This window comes from Platichthys flesus, chromosome 4 (genome assembly GCF_949316205.1).
Source record: "Platichthys flesus chromosome 4, fPlaFle2.1, whole genome shotgun sequence".
Taxonomy (NCBI): domain Eukaryota; kingdom Metazoa; phylum Chordata; class Actinopteri; order Pleuronectiformes; family Pleuronectidae; genus Platichthys; species Platichthys flesus.
Genome location: NC_084948.1, coordinates 8,849,703 through 8,865,910, shown reverse-complemented (window position 1 = coordinate 8,865,910; position 16,208 = coordinate 8,849,703). Strand labels below are relative to the sequence as shown.

General features: G+C 43.4%; 1 protein-coding gene across 3 annotated transcripts in view; it reads left to right on the top strand.

The window, feature by feature from the left end:
* Positions 1-16,208, top strand: part of bcas3 (BCAS3 microtubule associated cell migration factor) — a 293,175-nt gene that overhangs the window by 110,107 nt on the left and 166,860 nt on the right. For all 3 annotated transcript variants that reach the window (XM_062386288.1, XM_062386287.1, XM_062386289.1), the window contains 2 exons: positions 990-1,186; positions 1,291-1,388. In XM_062386288.1, coding sequence (XP_062242272.1) covers positions 990-1,186; positions 1,291-1,388 — 295 coding nt within the window. The remainder of the gene's footprint in view (positions 1-989; positions 1,187-1,290; positions 1,389-16,208) is intronic.

Genomic DNA, 16,208 nt, shown 5'->3' with positions numbered 1-16,208 from the left:
AGTAGTCCAATCCTTATGTCACCCACTCCGTAGCCCTCTCCTATCCTACTTTCAGCCAACATTAGTGCCACTCAGCTCAAGCGCCCATGGACCGCCTGCCATGCCAGCACTATCTCATTTCCCCAGTAGGCCTCACCTCATCCCTGCTGCCATACTGCTGCTAGTGTCACACTTCTATTAACCCTCTGGGATGGCATCCCACCATGCCGCCAGCAGCCCCAAGACGCACAAGACCTTCACGAGGTCTGACTTCATTGTCAGCCTTCAAGTGGTGCAAGAGCAGATCAAGCTTTTAGTTGGATGTCATGTAAATGAGTTAATCTGAGAACTGCATGGGGTGGAGCTGCCACGACTCTGTCCTTGTTGTAATGTTCATGAATTACTAGAGGAACTTGATCACATTGTGTTGGTGCATTTTTTGTCTCTGTCTTTTTCTCTGTTCTCTCAACTCTGTTCTAAATGTTGGTCTTTCTTTAGGTTGGTTTGTCAGTTGGACCTTAGCAGAAAATACAGAGAAAACTTTAGCTGTCCCCCTCTCTCCTTTCATGCTACACAGCAAAATAATTATAAAATGACCTTTCCCCCATGGCCACCACTCAATTTGTAAATTGAACAGAAATACCAGTTTTTGAATGACATTCGATCAATCTCCATTGTAATTTGATTAATGCTAAATATCATGTTTGCATACCTTACTTATACAATTAACATGATCAACGTTATTACTGTGATAATGTTTGTGTGATGACGTAAGTGTTTAGTTTATAAAGTTTAAATGATCAAAGAACATGGAGAAAGCATTTTTGATGTGTCCAAATTCACTTTTGCGTATAATAAAAAAGGTCTCAGTGTCTGGTACAGGGCTCACAGGGGTTGTACTTAATCTCTTAGTTAATCATGGGTGGATCTTGAGTACAACATATACATGTGTAGCAGTTTTTTAATAAATGTTTGACTTTCCTAACGAACATATACCTTTGTGTTTTCAGGTAGAGATAGTGACCCATACTGGGCCCCACCGGCGCCTCTGGATGGGCCCCCAGTTTCAGTTTAAGACCATTCACCCTTCTGGCCAGACCACAGTCATCTCCTCCTCATCCTCAGTGCTTCAGTCCCAGGGCCCAACTGATGTCCCACAACCTCTTTTGGACTTTGACACCGACGACCTAGACTTGCACAGCCTCAGGTATTTGTGAGACATTCTTATGGGTCACATCCGAAGGAAGGAAAAGTCTTAATTTTTGTATATTTCCTTGTGTCATAATGAACATACACATATTTGTTGTGCAGGATCCAGCCGGTGCGTTCTGAGCCAGTTAGCATGCCCTGCTCATCAAGGTTGATGGCTGATCGTCGTGGACAGACGAACATCATGGATGCAGGATCAGGTAGGACAATGGTTTACTCTACTTTATCTGAATGCCTCCGCTTTGCTCTGTAAACCAAGTGTGATTACTTTAATTTCCTCATTTTCAGACTCTTTCATTTAATAGTTAACGCTACTCCAGCAACTTCACTGTTTAATATGTTCCATTGTGTTTCATTTTATTCCATTGTGTCCCAACATTCATACTAGTCGGTGCTGTGTGTGTGAGACGTGGTTAAGATATGTTCACACATTCACACTAAACAAAATGGATCCTCACAGAAAGTTGAAATAAATAGCGGAGAATTTTACGTGTTTGTCAAGTCTTAGACACAAAAGCAGGTTACACACTTTGCATTCTTGTCCTGTTTCTGTGTGACATTTACACTTCCTGTTTTGGCCTTTCTCATATTGGTATTTGATAGTTATTCTCTCAGGGTTACAATACAGTATAGAGTTATCCCTACAGTTTTACACTCTTACGTGCTGGAGTGGCTTTTACCTCCAAGATCGGAAGGGCTTAAGCTAATGTGAGAAAGGGATGAAAGTCTGGATTCACAGCAGTTGTACAGTTTAAAGGCTGCAATTTTATTTTTCCTTCATCGATTTGTATCTAAATCAAATGTGAAAAAGGACATAGGGATTGAGGAACCTGGAGGAACCTGTCTTGCTTTCTTGTGAATCCCAATGAGGCAAATTAGTATTTGTGAATATGGTCTAAACAAATAATATTTGAATGATAGATTTATTGATCTAAGTTTGCAAAATATTTGCATTCCCGCTGTTACATATTTAACACTGACCATTGCTAGAAGGTAAATCTTCATTTGGATATTAGAATAGGGCTTCTTTTCCTTTCCTATATAACACATAATGTAAAACATCCACAAAATGTCTTGTTCAATTAACTTCATAGGGAAAGATGAATTTATTCACATTGTTCTCTATCCACTGTAGTGAAACAAAAACAATGTTTCAGAGATTTTACTTTGCTATTGTCTAACACTAACACAATCCCATACAAGTGGATTATAAGCAGTGAGGTTATACATCTATCCCAAGGTGTCCGTGTGTCTCCTCTGGGAAGTAGCACAGACTGACTCTGACAGGTAAATCCAGTCAGCACGTCCATACTCGGTCTGAACCGACTGTTAGCTCACCTGTTGTCTTCTGGCTGCCTGTAGGTTTTTGTAGTTTGCTTCAGCTGTTTGGCTCCAGACCCCAATTCTCAGTAGATTGGATATGAATTTAGTCATACATTAATTTTCCTTTATGATCATTGAAAAAATAGACATAGTAGATATTTACAGCAGATATGTCTGTAAGATTTGCACTGTGCTCTTTTAGTGCAGCAAACAATGTTTTGTTTGGGTTTCATGTTGAGCGATGGAGGTGTTTGGCTCTCATGCTGAGTGCCTGATCAGGGTGAGGGAATCCTCACCCTTTGCGTGACAATATATATCCCCTTGTCTTTTGTGTGATGAGAGATAGAGCAGTGTCTGTGGCATCTGTGGTTTAATCTGCTGCGTCTTGTGACAGACGCTGAACACCTCAGCTCATCTGATCTGGGCTCCCACTGACACACAGCCACTCCCAACTGTTTCACTCAGGTGTCGAGAAATATTTAGAGCTTGTGTCAAAAAAGGTGTGCCACAAATTGTTGTATGTCTGATTGTGTCTTTTGTCATCCCACACAACTGTAAACAGATAAACCTGGATTAAGTCTGACCTTTGTTTCGTTACACATTTTTGCCTTTTCAACAAGACACATTTCTGTCATTCATATTCACTTAATAATATATGTATCACATAATTTACTCAATGCATTTGGTTAGAGGTTTTGTTCAAAAAGGAGTTAGTAGCTGTTCTTCTTTTCCAGTTTCTTGTTTGCCTTTCAGAATCTGGATCTGAAGTGTACCACTTGAGTTATTGTGATAATAAAACTGACTTTTTCCAATGTTTTCATGATCAGAAAATTGACGATTAACAATATTGAAATTATTATTTAAACTTTAATTTATGCTTTAACAATAGCGTCTGTTCCTATTACCATTAATGTTTGGTTGGAGAAGCTCTGCTAAATCATGCAGTTACAGAACAGTTATGTTTGGACCAGTGGGATAAAGTCGCTTTCATCTTCACCTGTTGAGTTACAGCACCTCGTGTGTGTAGGCCTTCGACCTTTACTTTCTCTCTCCTGCTTCTCGGTCTGTCTTCCTCTGTCTGCCAAGTATCATATTTGTGTTCCCTCTGTCTCCAGCCACTGTCCTCTGTGTTTTCTGTTTCTTCACTAACTGGCAGAGAGAGACAGGAGGACAGAGTGATGGAGGTGATGCTTATCTGTGTGTGTGTGTGTGTGTGTGTGTGTGTGTGTGTGTGTGTGTGTGTGTGTGTGTGTGTGTGTGTGTGTGTGTGTGTGTGTGTGTGTGTGTGTGTGTGTGTGTGTGTGTGTGTGTGTGAGAGAGTGTGAGTGTGTGTGTGTGTGCGCTCTCAAAGGGAGGGTTCAGTGTTGTGTCCTGCCACTGCCATGGCGCCGCCTCTTATCACACACATCGCCTTTGTCTCACCCTCCTTCTGAAGAACAAGCCTGTGTGTGGCAGAACTTACCAATACGAGTTTTAAAGATCAAAGTCGCAGACAAATTAAACATTTTAATGACGCTTCAGATCTCACAGACTTCAGCCAGCGAATTCAAAGTTTAGTGATTCCTCTATTAAAGAAATTGTTTTTCGGTTTTCACATCAGTGCGTGGAAGAGTCTGAATCATGTCATGATCTGATATCTTATGATCCTGTCATGTCATCAGAGTTGTAAATTATTGTATTAAGTAATGCAGTTTCAGTATTCATCAAACAAGTTCAAATTCATCAAACATTCATCAAACGTTGATAATTCATAGTTATTTAGGGCATGTCAAGTGATATCACGTCTAAGAAAGAAGTCAGATGTTGCATATGTGTTGAATGCACACCTGTTCCATGCACTGAAGACACACCCACATCACTAAACCCAGTTTGATATTGTACTGACACCCTACATGTGAGTAAGACTTGTCATAGATTCACAGCCTTTGAGAGACTCATGTTTTCCAGCCATTTCTATAAGGATGAAAGTGTCCTCAGGCCCAGCGAGGCCATAAAGCTGCAGTTCTCCCCACAGTGACTCACTTACAGTCAGCCAGTCTCCCCAGTGTCTGCTCCATCTTATCTCAGCCCATACACTCTGCTTATCTATGCCTTCCCTGAGGTGATGGGACACCGTCTGCATGACACACAAACACACACACACTAAAACGCACACACATACACACACACACTGTTTGTTGAAGTGCTTCCAGTCGTCCTTTCTTGACTCAGCAGTATTGTCTGTATAAGAAGCCTAACTCCAACACTGTTGTCTCACTTTCCTCCATCTGCAATACACAAGATCAATATAATGCTGTTGTCGATACCCCCTCCCCACCTTGCTGGGGGTTAGTTGTGTGTGTGTGTGTGTGTGTGTGTGTGTGTGTGTGTGTGTGTGTGTGTGTGTGTGTGTGTGTGTGTGTGTGTGTGTGTGTGTGTGTGTGTGTGTGTGTGTGTGTGTGTGTGTGTGTGTGTGTGTGTGTATGTGTGTGTGTGTGTGTGTGTGTGTGTGTGTGTGTGTGTGTGTGTGTGTGTGGCGACAGCAGCTCCAATCCCAGACTACACACTGGTATTTCGTGGCCCAGGAGGTCATATCAGAAAGAAAGAAAAGGAGACAGACCTGAAAGAGAGATAACATTGCAGGACTGAAGGAAATAATCTTACCTGTGTGTTTGTGTGTGCACTGATGTAGTTGTGTTTTGACTCGGCAAAGAAAGCCACCCTGCTCCCAAACAGGAAACAACAATCTCTGCAGTGTCAGCCAGCTTGTTGTTGTCGTCTTAACCCTGAGTGTGTGTGTGTGTGTGTGTGTGTGTGTGTGTGTGTGTGTGTGTGTGTGTGTGTGTGTGTGTGTGTGTGTGTGTGTGTGTGTGTGTGTGTGTGTGTGTGTGTGTGTGTGTGTGTGTGTATACACATGTCCCTGTCTCTGTTTGTCTCCATCTGTATGCGTGTGTGATTTATCAGCGGCGGTGATTCTGTGATAGCGTGTTAGCTGGCGGCAGAGCAGAGCAGGCTTGACGAAAGAGAGCTGGCTTATCACAAAACACTGGAGACACTTTACCGAGTCTAACATCTCAAATCATACAATTTTTCATGGTAACTGAAAGTGTTTGACCACTGTCGGAATCATTTATCATGAGACTTTAATTTCAAATCTTAATTTCCCAGACACTACAACTACTAAAGCCCACTGATGCGAGGGCTTTACTCTGGTTGGTTTTATGTGTCTGGTTGTGTGTGTGTGTGTTCATTCTGTAAGTTTGAGCTTGAGACTTCAGTGTTGTGTGTCAGTCTATAAACAGCATGCTATAAAGCAGGGAGTTAATCAGTGTGGCATCAGCAGCTATCAGCCATTAGCCACATCCACCTCACATTATCTCACAGCTCAGTTACCTCCCCTGCCACTGTGTGTGTGTGTGTGTGTGGGTGTGTGTGTGTGTGTGTAGGTGGGTGTGGGTGTGGGTGGGTGTGGGTGTGGGTGGGTGTGTGTGTGGGTGGGTGTGTGTGTGGGTGTGTGTGGGTGGGTGTCTCTGGAGTTTTGCTGGAGGACCTAACAAACAAACATGTATACAGATTCACTCAGAGTTGTACATTGGAGTTGTGCGTCTCTCGCATACAATCTTTGACGAGTGCAAAAACAAATTGTTGAAAGTACACAAACCCAACAACATCAAAGTTAAAGATTTACAGCGGCAGACATTTTTAACTGGAGCTAAAATCAGTAGCAGCTACCTGAATCTTTGCCATCAGCCTAGTGTCATCATGTCCTCGGCCCTGTCTAAACTGTGAAACTCTGCACTGCATTGCCCAAACGCCTGACTATATACTTTCATATGCACAAACTCAAATTTGTACTCAATGTGTTTTGAAATGCTGCACTGTGGAGTCTGGCTGTGATTAAAAAGGCTGAAGTGGATACAGAAAGGATTGAATCTTGATCAGAATGGGAACCAGTCTCTCCTGAGTATGTGGTATGGATGGAGACGTAGCACCATGGCTAACAATTGAGTGTGTGGGCAGCAGAAAGGTTTTCTTATAGTAATGTGACCAGAGTGGCATCATCTGTTTTTCACTAAAGGCATCTTCCACCGCCTTTTCTTCCCATTCTCCAATTTATTCCTGTCCATCTAAGTCATTGGAATCTGCCTGGGGCATCTCCTGTCCAGTTGGGTTGAGATCTGCTGACTGTGAAGGAAACAATGCAGTAAATACAAGTTCTATCACCATTTTTTTTAACCTCAATGTGGAATGTAATATATTTTCCCTAATTCCATTTAGCCACTCCCATGTGATGATTTATTTTTCTACCATTCACAATGAATATAAACCAACGGCTACCTTGAATTGTAACATACTTGATTGGTAGTTTATGAACTGAAACCTGCACAATCACTAGAATGTTAAATCCATTCTTAGTGCGAAGGCGTGTCTGCATGAACGCACCTGTTAGCATCAGCAACAGAGTGTCCCCTTGTCCCAGTGACCCACCACCAACCCCCCACCATCATCAGCACCACACAGAGGCGAGAAGGGGCTTTCCCCAGTGTTATAGTTCTCACAGAGGCCCGACAAGGAAGAAAGAGGAGGCTGTGAGCGACTGAATAAAAAGATGAAGGCCGAGAGGTTTTCCCCCTCCCCGCCTCACCAACAGACACAAACTCACACACACACTTAGCCTGCCATCTTTCCCTCCCTCTTCTCTCCTCCCCCTCATACCTGAGCATCCATTTAAAAGACCGGGCACCTGTGCTGTGGTATTCTGTCTCTCTTTCTTTCTAATACACACATACCACAGTAACTTATACCCCACAATTACCTCCCCGTCTCATAAAGAGCCCTTGTATTTTTGCGCTATAGTGGTCACACTGACAACAGAGATTGTGCTGGCCAGAAAGATGCCCGGCCATCCGATCTCTTCCTTAAAGACAAATACCCTCATTTCCCGTGACCCCCTCTCCCCACCTTCCCATTCCTCCTCTCCTGATGCTATTTTCATCAATAGGCACCTTTGTCACCTTGCTGCCACTCTGCCCCTCCACCCATCCTGTCCATTGCCTCAGGGTGTGTTTGGTGACCCGTTGGCTGGTGACAGGACATAACAGCAGATCTCTGTAGTCACCAATGCTCCCTTTTCTTTTTGTCATCACCACCAATCAGGCACTCGGAACTATTGAGCGGTTATCAGGGAGAAAAGTGATCTGAAGCAGGAAGTAGAGTTGCTAGAGATGAGTGACACATAAAAAATAAAAGGTTTTCCTGAAATATTCCAGGAATATTATATGAACATAAGTAAATGTCGTAAGTAGCTCAAGTAGCCAAAACGACATAAATTAACTGATAATATTTCATTCTTTACAGAAGTTTCAGTGGAAATGTGTTAAAGTAAAGTGCTGCTTTCTTACACGCAAGACAACACTTACCACTCTCCCCCACCTGGAACCCACACACACATCTATACACACATAAGAAGATTGTAGTCACTTGAGATAAAAGGTTGAATAACATCTAAAATATTACAGACTGTGGAGAGATGGCAGGAAATGAGAAAGAGATTCAACAGTGTGTTTCCTTACAAATCAACTGCAACAGATGCGGGTAGAGAATCAATAACTCGTATTAATCATATCAGCATTTCTTTATTTGTGACGGGTATAAATAAAGGTTTTCTTCATGAAGTGTAAAATACTGTAAACACTCACTTCACTTGACGTCAGGGCACATTGAAACCGGCCCGTCAATTATCAACATTTGTTATATTCATGTCAGTAACATTAATTGACTTATTCACCACTGGGGGAAACCATAGTCTAAAGCCCATAGAAAGAGGCCTTGCGTGTCAAACTCATCTTAAGCATTTCTTCCTAATTTCTCCTTGCATGCATTCTTTTCCCATTTTATACTTTTAAGACCTCTGGAAGTGTGTGTGTGGGTGTGTGTGGGCACTTGTTCGTGTGTGCGCGTGCGTGCATGCATGTGTGTGTGTGTGTGAGGCTTTGGGGACTACAGGGAATGATTTAGCCACATGTAGGGATTTATGGCAAGTGTGCGTGTGACTGAGAGAGATCAGGGTGTGACATGGATTGATATGGGTGAGTGCAGATCAGGTTTTTGTGCTGCTGGTATTTCTCTCTCTCTCTCTCTCTCTCTCTTTCTCTCTCTCTGTGTCTCTTTGTGTGTTTGTCTGTGTGTTTTTGCTCTGGTGCACTCATAAACTGTGAGAGATGGAATGTCCTCCAGCATTAGTGTTATACAGCAAGTGCATGTGGGCCTGGCCATCCCTGTATGTGCATGTGCGTGCGCTTGTGTGTGCACAGTGCCAGAGGGCAGTGAAGACTGAGCAGCTGCTCTTTATAGTGACTGAATGGACACCAATGTGTCGGGCATCTGTCACGCGTTCACCCTACTGCCTCCCCTCTGTAGTGTGTGTTTGTGTGAGCGCGCGTGTGTGTTTAGAAAAGTGAGAGAAGCTTTGATGGTGGGTCATATCCTGTCGTTCTTTTATACAGTGATATCATGATTATGTATCGCAATTATTACTTTGCAGAGGACTGAGAAGATGGATGTATTTTTAATTGTGACTGAGAGGAAACGTGATGGTTGTGAATGTGGATAGTGTGCGCCTGTGTTTGTGTGAAACATCAACATGATCTTCTACTTCATCAGCTGGTAGACACACACACACACGCACAATATTCACACAATCACATGTAACAGAGCAGTGGTGTGTCCCAGTGTGAGGGGTGAGGAAGGGTTGCTGTTGGTGCCACCCTTTCATTCCCATGACCTCAATCTGTGGCAGGCGTCCTGCCAGGCCAGCCATCCCTCTGTCTGCTGGGCCTGCCACGACTCCCAAGATGTGAAGGGGAAGTAATAGAACAGCTGTACACTGACCTCAAACACACTCTGATTTTTATGCAAGCGCTAACTCATCGGAACAATATTCAAAGTTTGAACACACAGACAGCCATATGCACATGCAGGTGAAAGCAGACACTTTCAACATTTCCTTCTCTGTGCGTTTTCTTTCTCCTTGTGCCAAATCATATCAAAAGCCTCACTAGTGCCTGAGTACGATCTGATCCTACCTCCGTACACACACCTACAATTTACACTATAGAGGTGTTACACGTGTGTAATGTGCTGGCAGTGGTCAAGTCAGATAGACGTGGTGTTCACAGGAATGGACTGGACACTTACTACATGTAATCTCATGCAAACATATTTCCCATCAACACACTACTCGGTTAGTGAATGTGTACGTAGTGTTACTAGAGAACATGTTGTGTACGTTGCACTGCAGGGAATGTCTACACACCAGCACACCTGACCTAGAATTGTCGCTACAGTAGTGATACACAGGTTGACCCATTACCCTCGGGCAGGTCTGGTTCAGGTAAAGTGACTAGAACATATTACAGAAGGAACAGTTTAGATCGAAGAGTGTTAAGGGAACCAAGGACCAATAATCATGCATATACACCTCAAGTTCACTGGGAACAGATGGAAGAAGAACATATTCAAATTAGGAGATAAAATGAAAATGTCAGTGCAATTTCTGCAACAGTCACTATAGATGTTGGGTTCGACTGGCTGCAGTTGTGCTAACGTTAGCTTCCTGTCTCTTCAACATGGCACTGTTATCCAAAAGCAGTTTTTGCACTTCTTCTTTAGAGGTGGCCTTGGTTGTTCTTGTTAAAGCTGCTTCTCAGAACGCTGTTGGTGTCACGCTGATCATAGACCTGCACCTGTATCATTCTTTTGAATTAAAGGAGTGCAGTGACCTTGTGTTGGTCCCAGCAGAGCTTTATCCACCAATCGCTGTATTCGGCCATAATTGAAAACACCCAAGTGCATGAGCTTTATGCTAGTGATGGAATGCAGTAAATTAGCATCTTTGTGCCATTGCCACACACAACACTCAGTGCTTTGGTCGCTATGTCTCTTAACAGTTTGAGGTCTGGAACATTGGAACAAGTTACCCCCCCCCCCCCCTTTTTGCATTTATTCTTTAACTCCATACCGCTCACTGTTCACCCGAAACCAGGGACACGTAACACTTCGTCATCAGGAGCGACACGTCTCTCTCCCTTTTCATCCTCCCTGTGTTACTTCTTCCATCTGTTCCTATTTCTTTTACCCTCCTTCCAACTCTCTCCCTCTACACTTCCCTCGTTCCTCTCTCTCTGACACTAACCCTCTCTGACAGTGTCTCCATTCTGTCGCGCTCTAATCCACCTCTGAGAGGTGTTAAAGCGCTTACTCTCTCTCACACAGACACACACACACACACACACACAAACACACAACATTGCTCTGGATCCCGTAAGGTATCGATCTGCCATCCTCCTCACTCTAATGGGATTTTTTACACCTAAGCATCAGAAACGCCTAATGCATCACATCACGGAAACCCCAGACTTACACGCACACACACGCACATTTACACACACACACACACACACACACACACACACCGTCGTACACAGAGATAATTACTGCAAGCGGCTGAGCCATGCTGGCAAGTGTGGTAAAAAATGAATGGAGGATAGAGGAGGAGAATGCACTCAACAGTGTATGCATGACTCCCTCAGCATCTGACTCATGTCGCAGATGCTCAGATCTCTTCATCACACACACGCTCCATTTCTCATAGTGTGACTGCAAAATGATTAATCTTTTTATACAGCTTTTGAAAAACTGACAAACTCTTAAGGTTTTTTTTCCTGAACTTCTGATGTGGCCGTTTTCTTGCACCTAAAACTAAATGTTAAGTAAATTACTGTTTCATCACTGAGTTATATATTGTATCTTACAGAGCGGGAGGTGTTGTAGACATGCCCGGTTTCAATATATGTTCTTATAATGAATTTTTATATAAAAGTTAAGGTGCAACAAAGGTTAAACCAATACTCAGAATCCAACCACGCGGAACACCGGGACTCCTCACCATCAAAGTGGTTAAGTGTTTAACAATGTGTAGTTACACATCTACGTGAAGGATCACAATACAATATGTATACTGTAAACTGTAAAAACTACCAGTCATTAAATTATGTAAATAATCAAACCTGAAACTGAGGACAATAAGGTCATCTACAAAATATATCTAAACAAACATGAATCTCATCTAACACTATAAAGTTGCCTCACAAGCTTCTTTGACTGATGTTCTTTGTGATTTTCCAAACTGGAGCGATCTTTATCAAAATAGTTTATGTCTATGTTAAAAGCACATGATATATTATTATGTCACACAAAATGTCACACACAAGGTTGTCAATACGAAGATATGGCATCAGGTGCATGATTCTTCATATGTAGTTCAATCAAACTGACCTCAGCTCTAATTTGAGTAAGTTTACGTGAACACAAAGTTGTAGCTGAGACCTGGCCCTTACAGGATGAGTAGTATTCATTGTTTTATTTCAAATCAAATAAGCTGACGCTTAGAGCCTGAAGAACAAAGAATGTGCAACTAACCAAATACAGGACTGCACAGTATAATGACAGTATTGAACTTTTGTTTAAGTCCTGTGTCAGCTTTAATCATGGACACATATAGGATATGTAGCAGTATGACTAATTATATATTGAAGCCTGCAAGCTGCTGTTTCTGAAGCAACAACTGGACTCTTCTGCTGTGGTTTATGGTTGAAGGGTATAACATTAAGAACTGGTACTAATTTATTTTTCTCAGCAGTACAACTATTTAATTTGAAGCCCTTAATGCCTTTTCGAATAGTTTAATATCATCCATTTCATCTGGAAAACATAGGGCCACTGTCTTTTCTTTCTCTTCGCTGCCTCTTTCCTTTCTTTTGTTTTTCTTGGTGTCACCTCAGGGCTGACCAGGTGGAGGCCTACTGCAGGCTCATTTCCTCTGCAGGTGTGTGTGTGTGTGTTTGTGTGTTGAGCGCACATTTACGTAGATGCTATCTGTTCACCTGCTCTCGTCTAGCCACAGAAGCAGCCATTGTGTATTGATGCTAGCCAGTGAAAGGCCAAGCCCCTCTAGGTGACAACAGGTGTGTGTGTGTGTGTGTGTGTGTGTGTGTGTGTGTGTGTGTGTGTGTGTGTGTGTGTGTGTGTGTCTGTGTGTGTGTGTGTCTGTGTCTCTGTGTCTTTGTGTGTGTAAGGATAATATCAAGGAGGATATTGTTTATGCAAGGGTGAGGGCTTGGGGGTGGGGGTGTGAGAGAAGGTTTAGGGAGAGGGGAAGAGGTTACAGCCTTTCTCTCTTCACCTGGAAATTATGTCCTGCCGCCATTTTACTGGAGTGTGTTTCCAATCACTGCAGGAACGTGAGAAATGTCCGCTTGGGAATTCCTCCCCAACTTCCTGTCTGTCTCTCGTGTGCGTGTGTGTGTGTGAGTGTGAGTGTCTGTGAGGGAGCGTGTGTGTGTGTGTAAGCTGTCTCTCAGGACAGCATTTTAAGACTACTTAAACATACTGCTTGTCCAAACTCCTTGGAAGGTGTGTGTGTGTGTGTGTGTGTGTGTGTGTGTGTGTGTGTGTGTGTGTGTGTGTGTGTGTGTGTGTGTGTGTGTGTGTGTGTGTGTGTGTGTGTGTGTGTGTGTGTGTGTGTGTGTGTGTGTGTGAGTGTCTGTGAGGGAGCGTGTGTGTGTGTGTAAGCTGTCTCTCAGGACAGCATTTTAAGACTACTTAAACATACTGCTTGTCCAAACTCCTTGGAAGGTATTTGTGTGTGTGTGTGTGTGTGTGTGTGTGTGTGTGTGTGTGTGTGTGTGTGTGTGTGTGTGTGTGTGTGTGTGTGTGTGTGTGTGTGTGTGTGTGTGTGTGTGTGTGTGTGTGTGTGTGTGTGTGTGTGTGTGTGTGTGTGTGTGTGTGTGTGTCTGAGTCTCATCAGTTAGTCACTTCCTTAATATGTTTTAAGTGTGAACATACAGGCATTAATATTCTGGATTTTAACATGTATTATATTAACATTAATGCGAATCATAAACTAGTACATCATATTACACAATAACGTATATTACGTTGATATACATAATGTGTTTTTCTCTCTTGTCTTTTAAGATAATATAACTGTAATATGGTTTTGTTGGTGTAGTAAACTAAACTGTTTTCAGTCGATGGGTTATTTTGCCAGTAAAAACACTAATCACAGTTTCCATTAGAGTCGGACATTTTGATTCTGTTTACAGTTTTTTTTTCTTCGACTGCATCTTGTTTCATTTGCACTCTCTGTCCAAATGTATTGCAGATGTGTTTTCTGAGTTCACTTTTTAAGGAAGAGACAGAGAAAACAGGGCAAAGACTGGAAAGAGGCCGTGAAGGGAGGGTGCATCAGAGCCGGAGTGACACAGCCATGATCTGCACAAAACCAAGTCAACTGAGATTGAAAGGCTGAGACAGGGAACACACACCTTCTTCGCTCCCTCTCTCTCACACACATACACACACACACACACACACACACACACACACACACACACACACACACAAACACACAGTGAGACTCAGGCTTGTCGTCACTGATGTGTAGCAGTAGTGGCAGCACCAGCACACGTTAGCATGTTGTGGCTGCAGAGCCTTGCATCTTTTGCTGGGAATCATGGCAGAGGCAAAGTGACAGCTTTCTTAGACAGAGCTGCTTCCCTTTGTCCTTTTCTTGCTGTTCCTCTGGTTTGTCGAGCACGTTGAGACAGTGGCAGTTTGTGTCTGAAGGTTTTGCAGAATATCCAGACTGAGCAGGTATTTCAGTGCTTTTGATAGACTGTCCGTTTGCCATTTTGTCACAGCTGCAACTTTTATAGGCTTTAACTGTACGCTGCTGTATATCCCCTCTTCCCTCCTCCCTCGCTGGCAGTTTTTTTTCCGGTCTTTCAAAGCTTTCTCTCGTCATCATCCATCCCCTATGTCTGTTTCACTTGTTTCTCAATGTCTTCTCCCATCTCAATCCCTGTAAGTCTCTCCATAGCTTATCAGCAGCACAGGAAGCTGTTGTTTCCACAGAGCTGGAAGTTAACATCCATCTATCTGATGACAAGAGGAAAGACTCCAGATGTGAACAGGTTTCTCTAACCCCCCCCCCCCCCCCTTTCTGCTCATGTTCGTTTTATTTCCGACATGAAGCCTGATGTGTGGAACCAATTTCTGGCACCAGTGCTGCTCTGTTATTATAGATTAGATCTCCTCCTGTCAGCTTGATTGATAACACAGTTATTGTGTCTTAGGTTCCAATGCTGAGTTGAGTCCAGTGTTCTAAATATGAGTTTATAAATCGATAACTGACACAATCCTTTTTCATCACCACTATATTCCCATCATTCACATGTTCACATATAAACACAGGCATGACTTGTAACTAAAGTATTCAGATGCCTCTGAGCCATATGTTAAAATTGTTCATGTTCATATTTCCCTCATCAATCGATGCTCAACAGTCCATTCTGACTGAATTTTAGAGATTTTGGAAATTGCATTGGAAAAAAGAAACATCAAATGGCCACGATTTTAGATCATATGCATTCTGGCCACTATTTCAGTTTGTGTTTGTAGCTATATGAAAAAGAGTTCAGACCTACAACAATATCCTGATGAGTGAGGATGAATTCTTTCCTTGTGTGTGTGTGTGTGTGTGTGTGTGTTTGCGTGCGTACGTACGTACGCACGTACGTGCATGCGTGTGCATATAGTGCCTGAGAAGGAGCTAGAATGAAGAGCAGTATTTGTTCGAGGCCGGAAATGTATTCAGAAGCATAACACGTACTGAGAGCTCACCGCACACTACACACACATGCACACATTCAACATGTGTTCCCAATGAAGGCGGTGTATGGGAGAGCTGGTCAGCCATACAGTATGAGGTCATCCAGTTAGGCATATGGATGTGTGTATGTGGAGTGCACTGAATTATCATCTCACTATACATACCTTGGGAGTGGAGACACACTTGCACTCAAAGGCTGCATTTAAACCTCTGTGCATGTGTGTGTGTGTTTGTGTGTGTGTGTGTGCATGTTCCTGGTATTGGCCATCAGCAGCAGTTCTGCCTTGTGTTGCTGAGCCTCTATTAAAGCTCCTGCAGCCTTTCATCTAAAGGCTATGCATTGAGACACTCTGCCTTGCGCTGTGTGTTTGTATATTAGAGTGTGTATGTATATTGGGCACGCTGTGAGCCACTGGGCTAACAAACACACTTAATAGAATTACCCCTTAGCACAGACAAGAAAGGGAGACAGGCGGCACCTCAAATGGTACGCTGTCAGTCTGTGTGTGTGTGTGTGCGTGTGTGTGTGTGTGTGTGAGAGAGAGAGAGAGAGGGATGCTGTCACTGGCAGCTAGTCGTGGCATTTCCACGCCTGGCTTCCACTGTACTGTTTCCATCCTCCCCTCCAGTAACCCCCCAATCACTGTCTTCCTCTTCTTGTAATTGGGGCTTTCCCTTTATAATAATTAGTCCATCCTAGCCCCCCCTCCCCTCCAGGAGAGGCCTGATAGCATGTCACCTCAGCCCCAGTAACAAGCACCCTTTCCACCCCTATGGCTCTGGCGCTCACCCCCTGAGGTGCGGGGAGTGGGAGGATAGCTTAGCATCACGGCTAACTAGGCTGTGGAGCCTCTGAGCGGGCCCTGGCGCCGGCCAGCCACATCCCCACTGGTCAGTCTTGTACTAATCCAATAACTGAGCTGTGCGGGAGGGCAAGTGTCACTACACACACTCTGCCATACACACAAACTGTAGATGCACACTT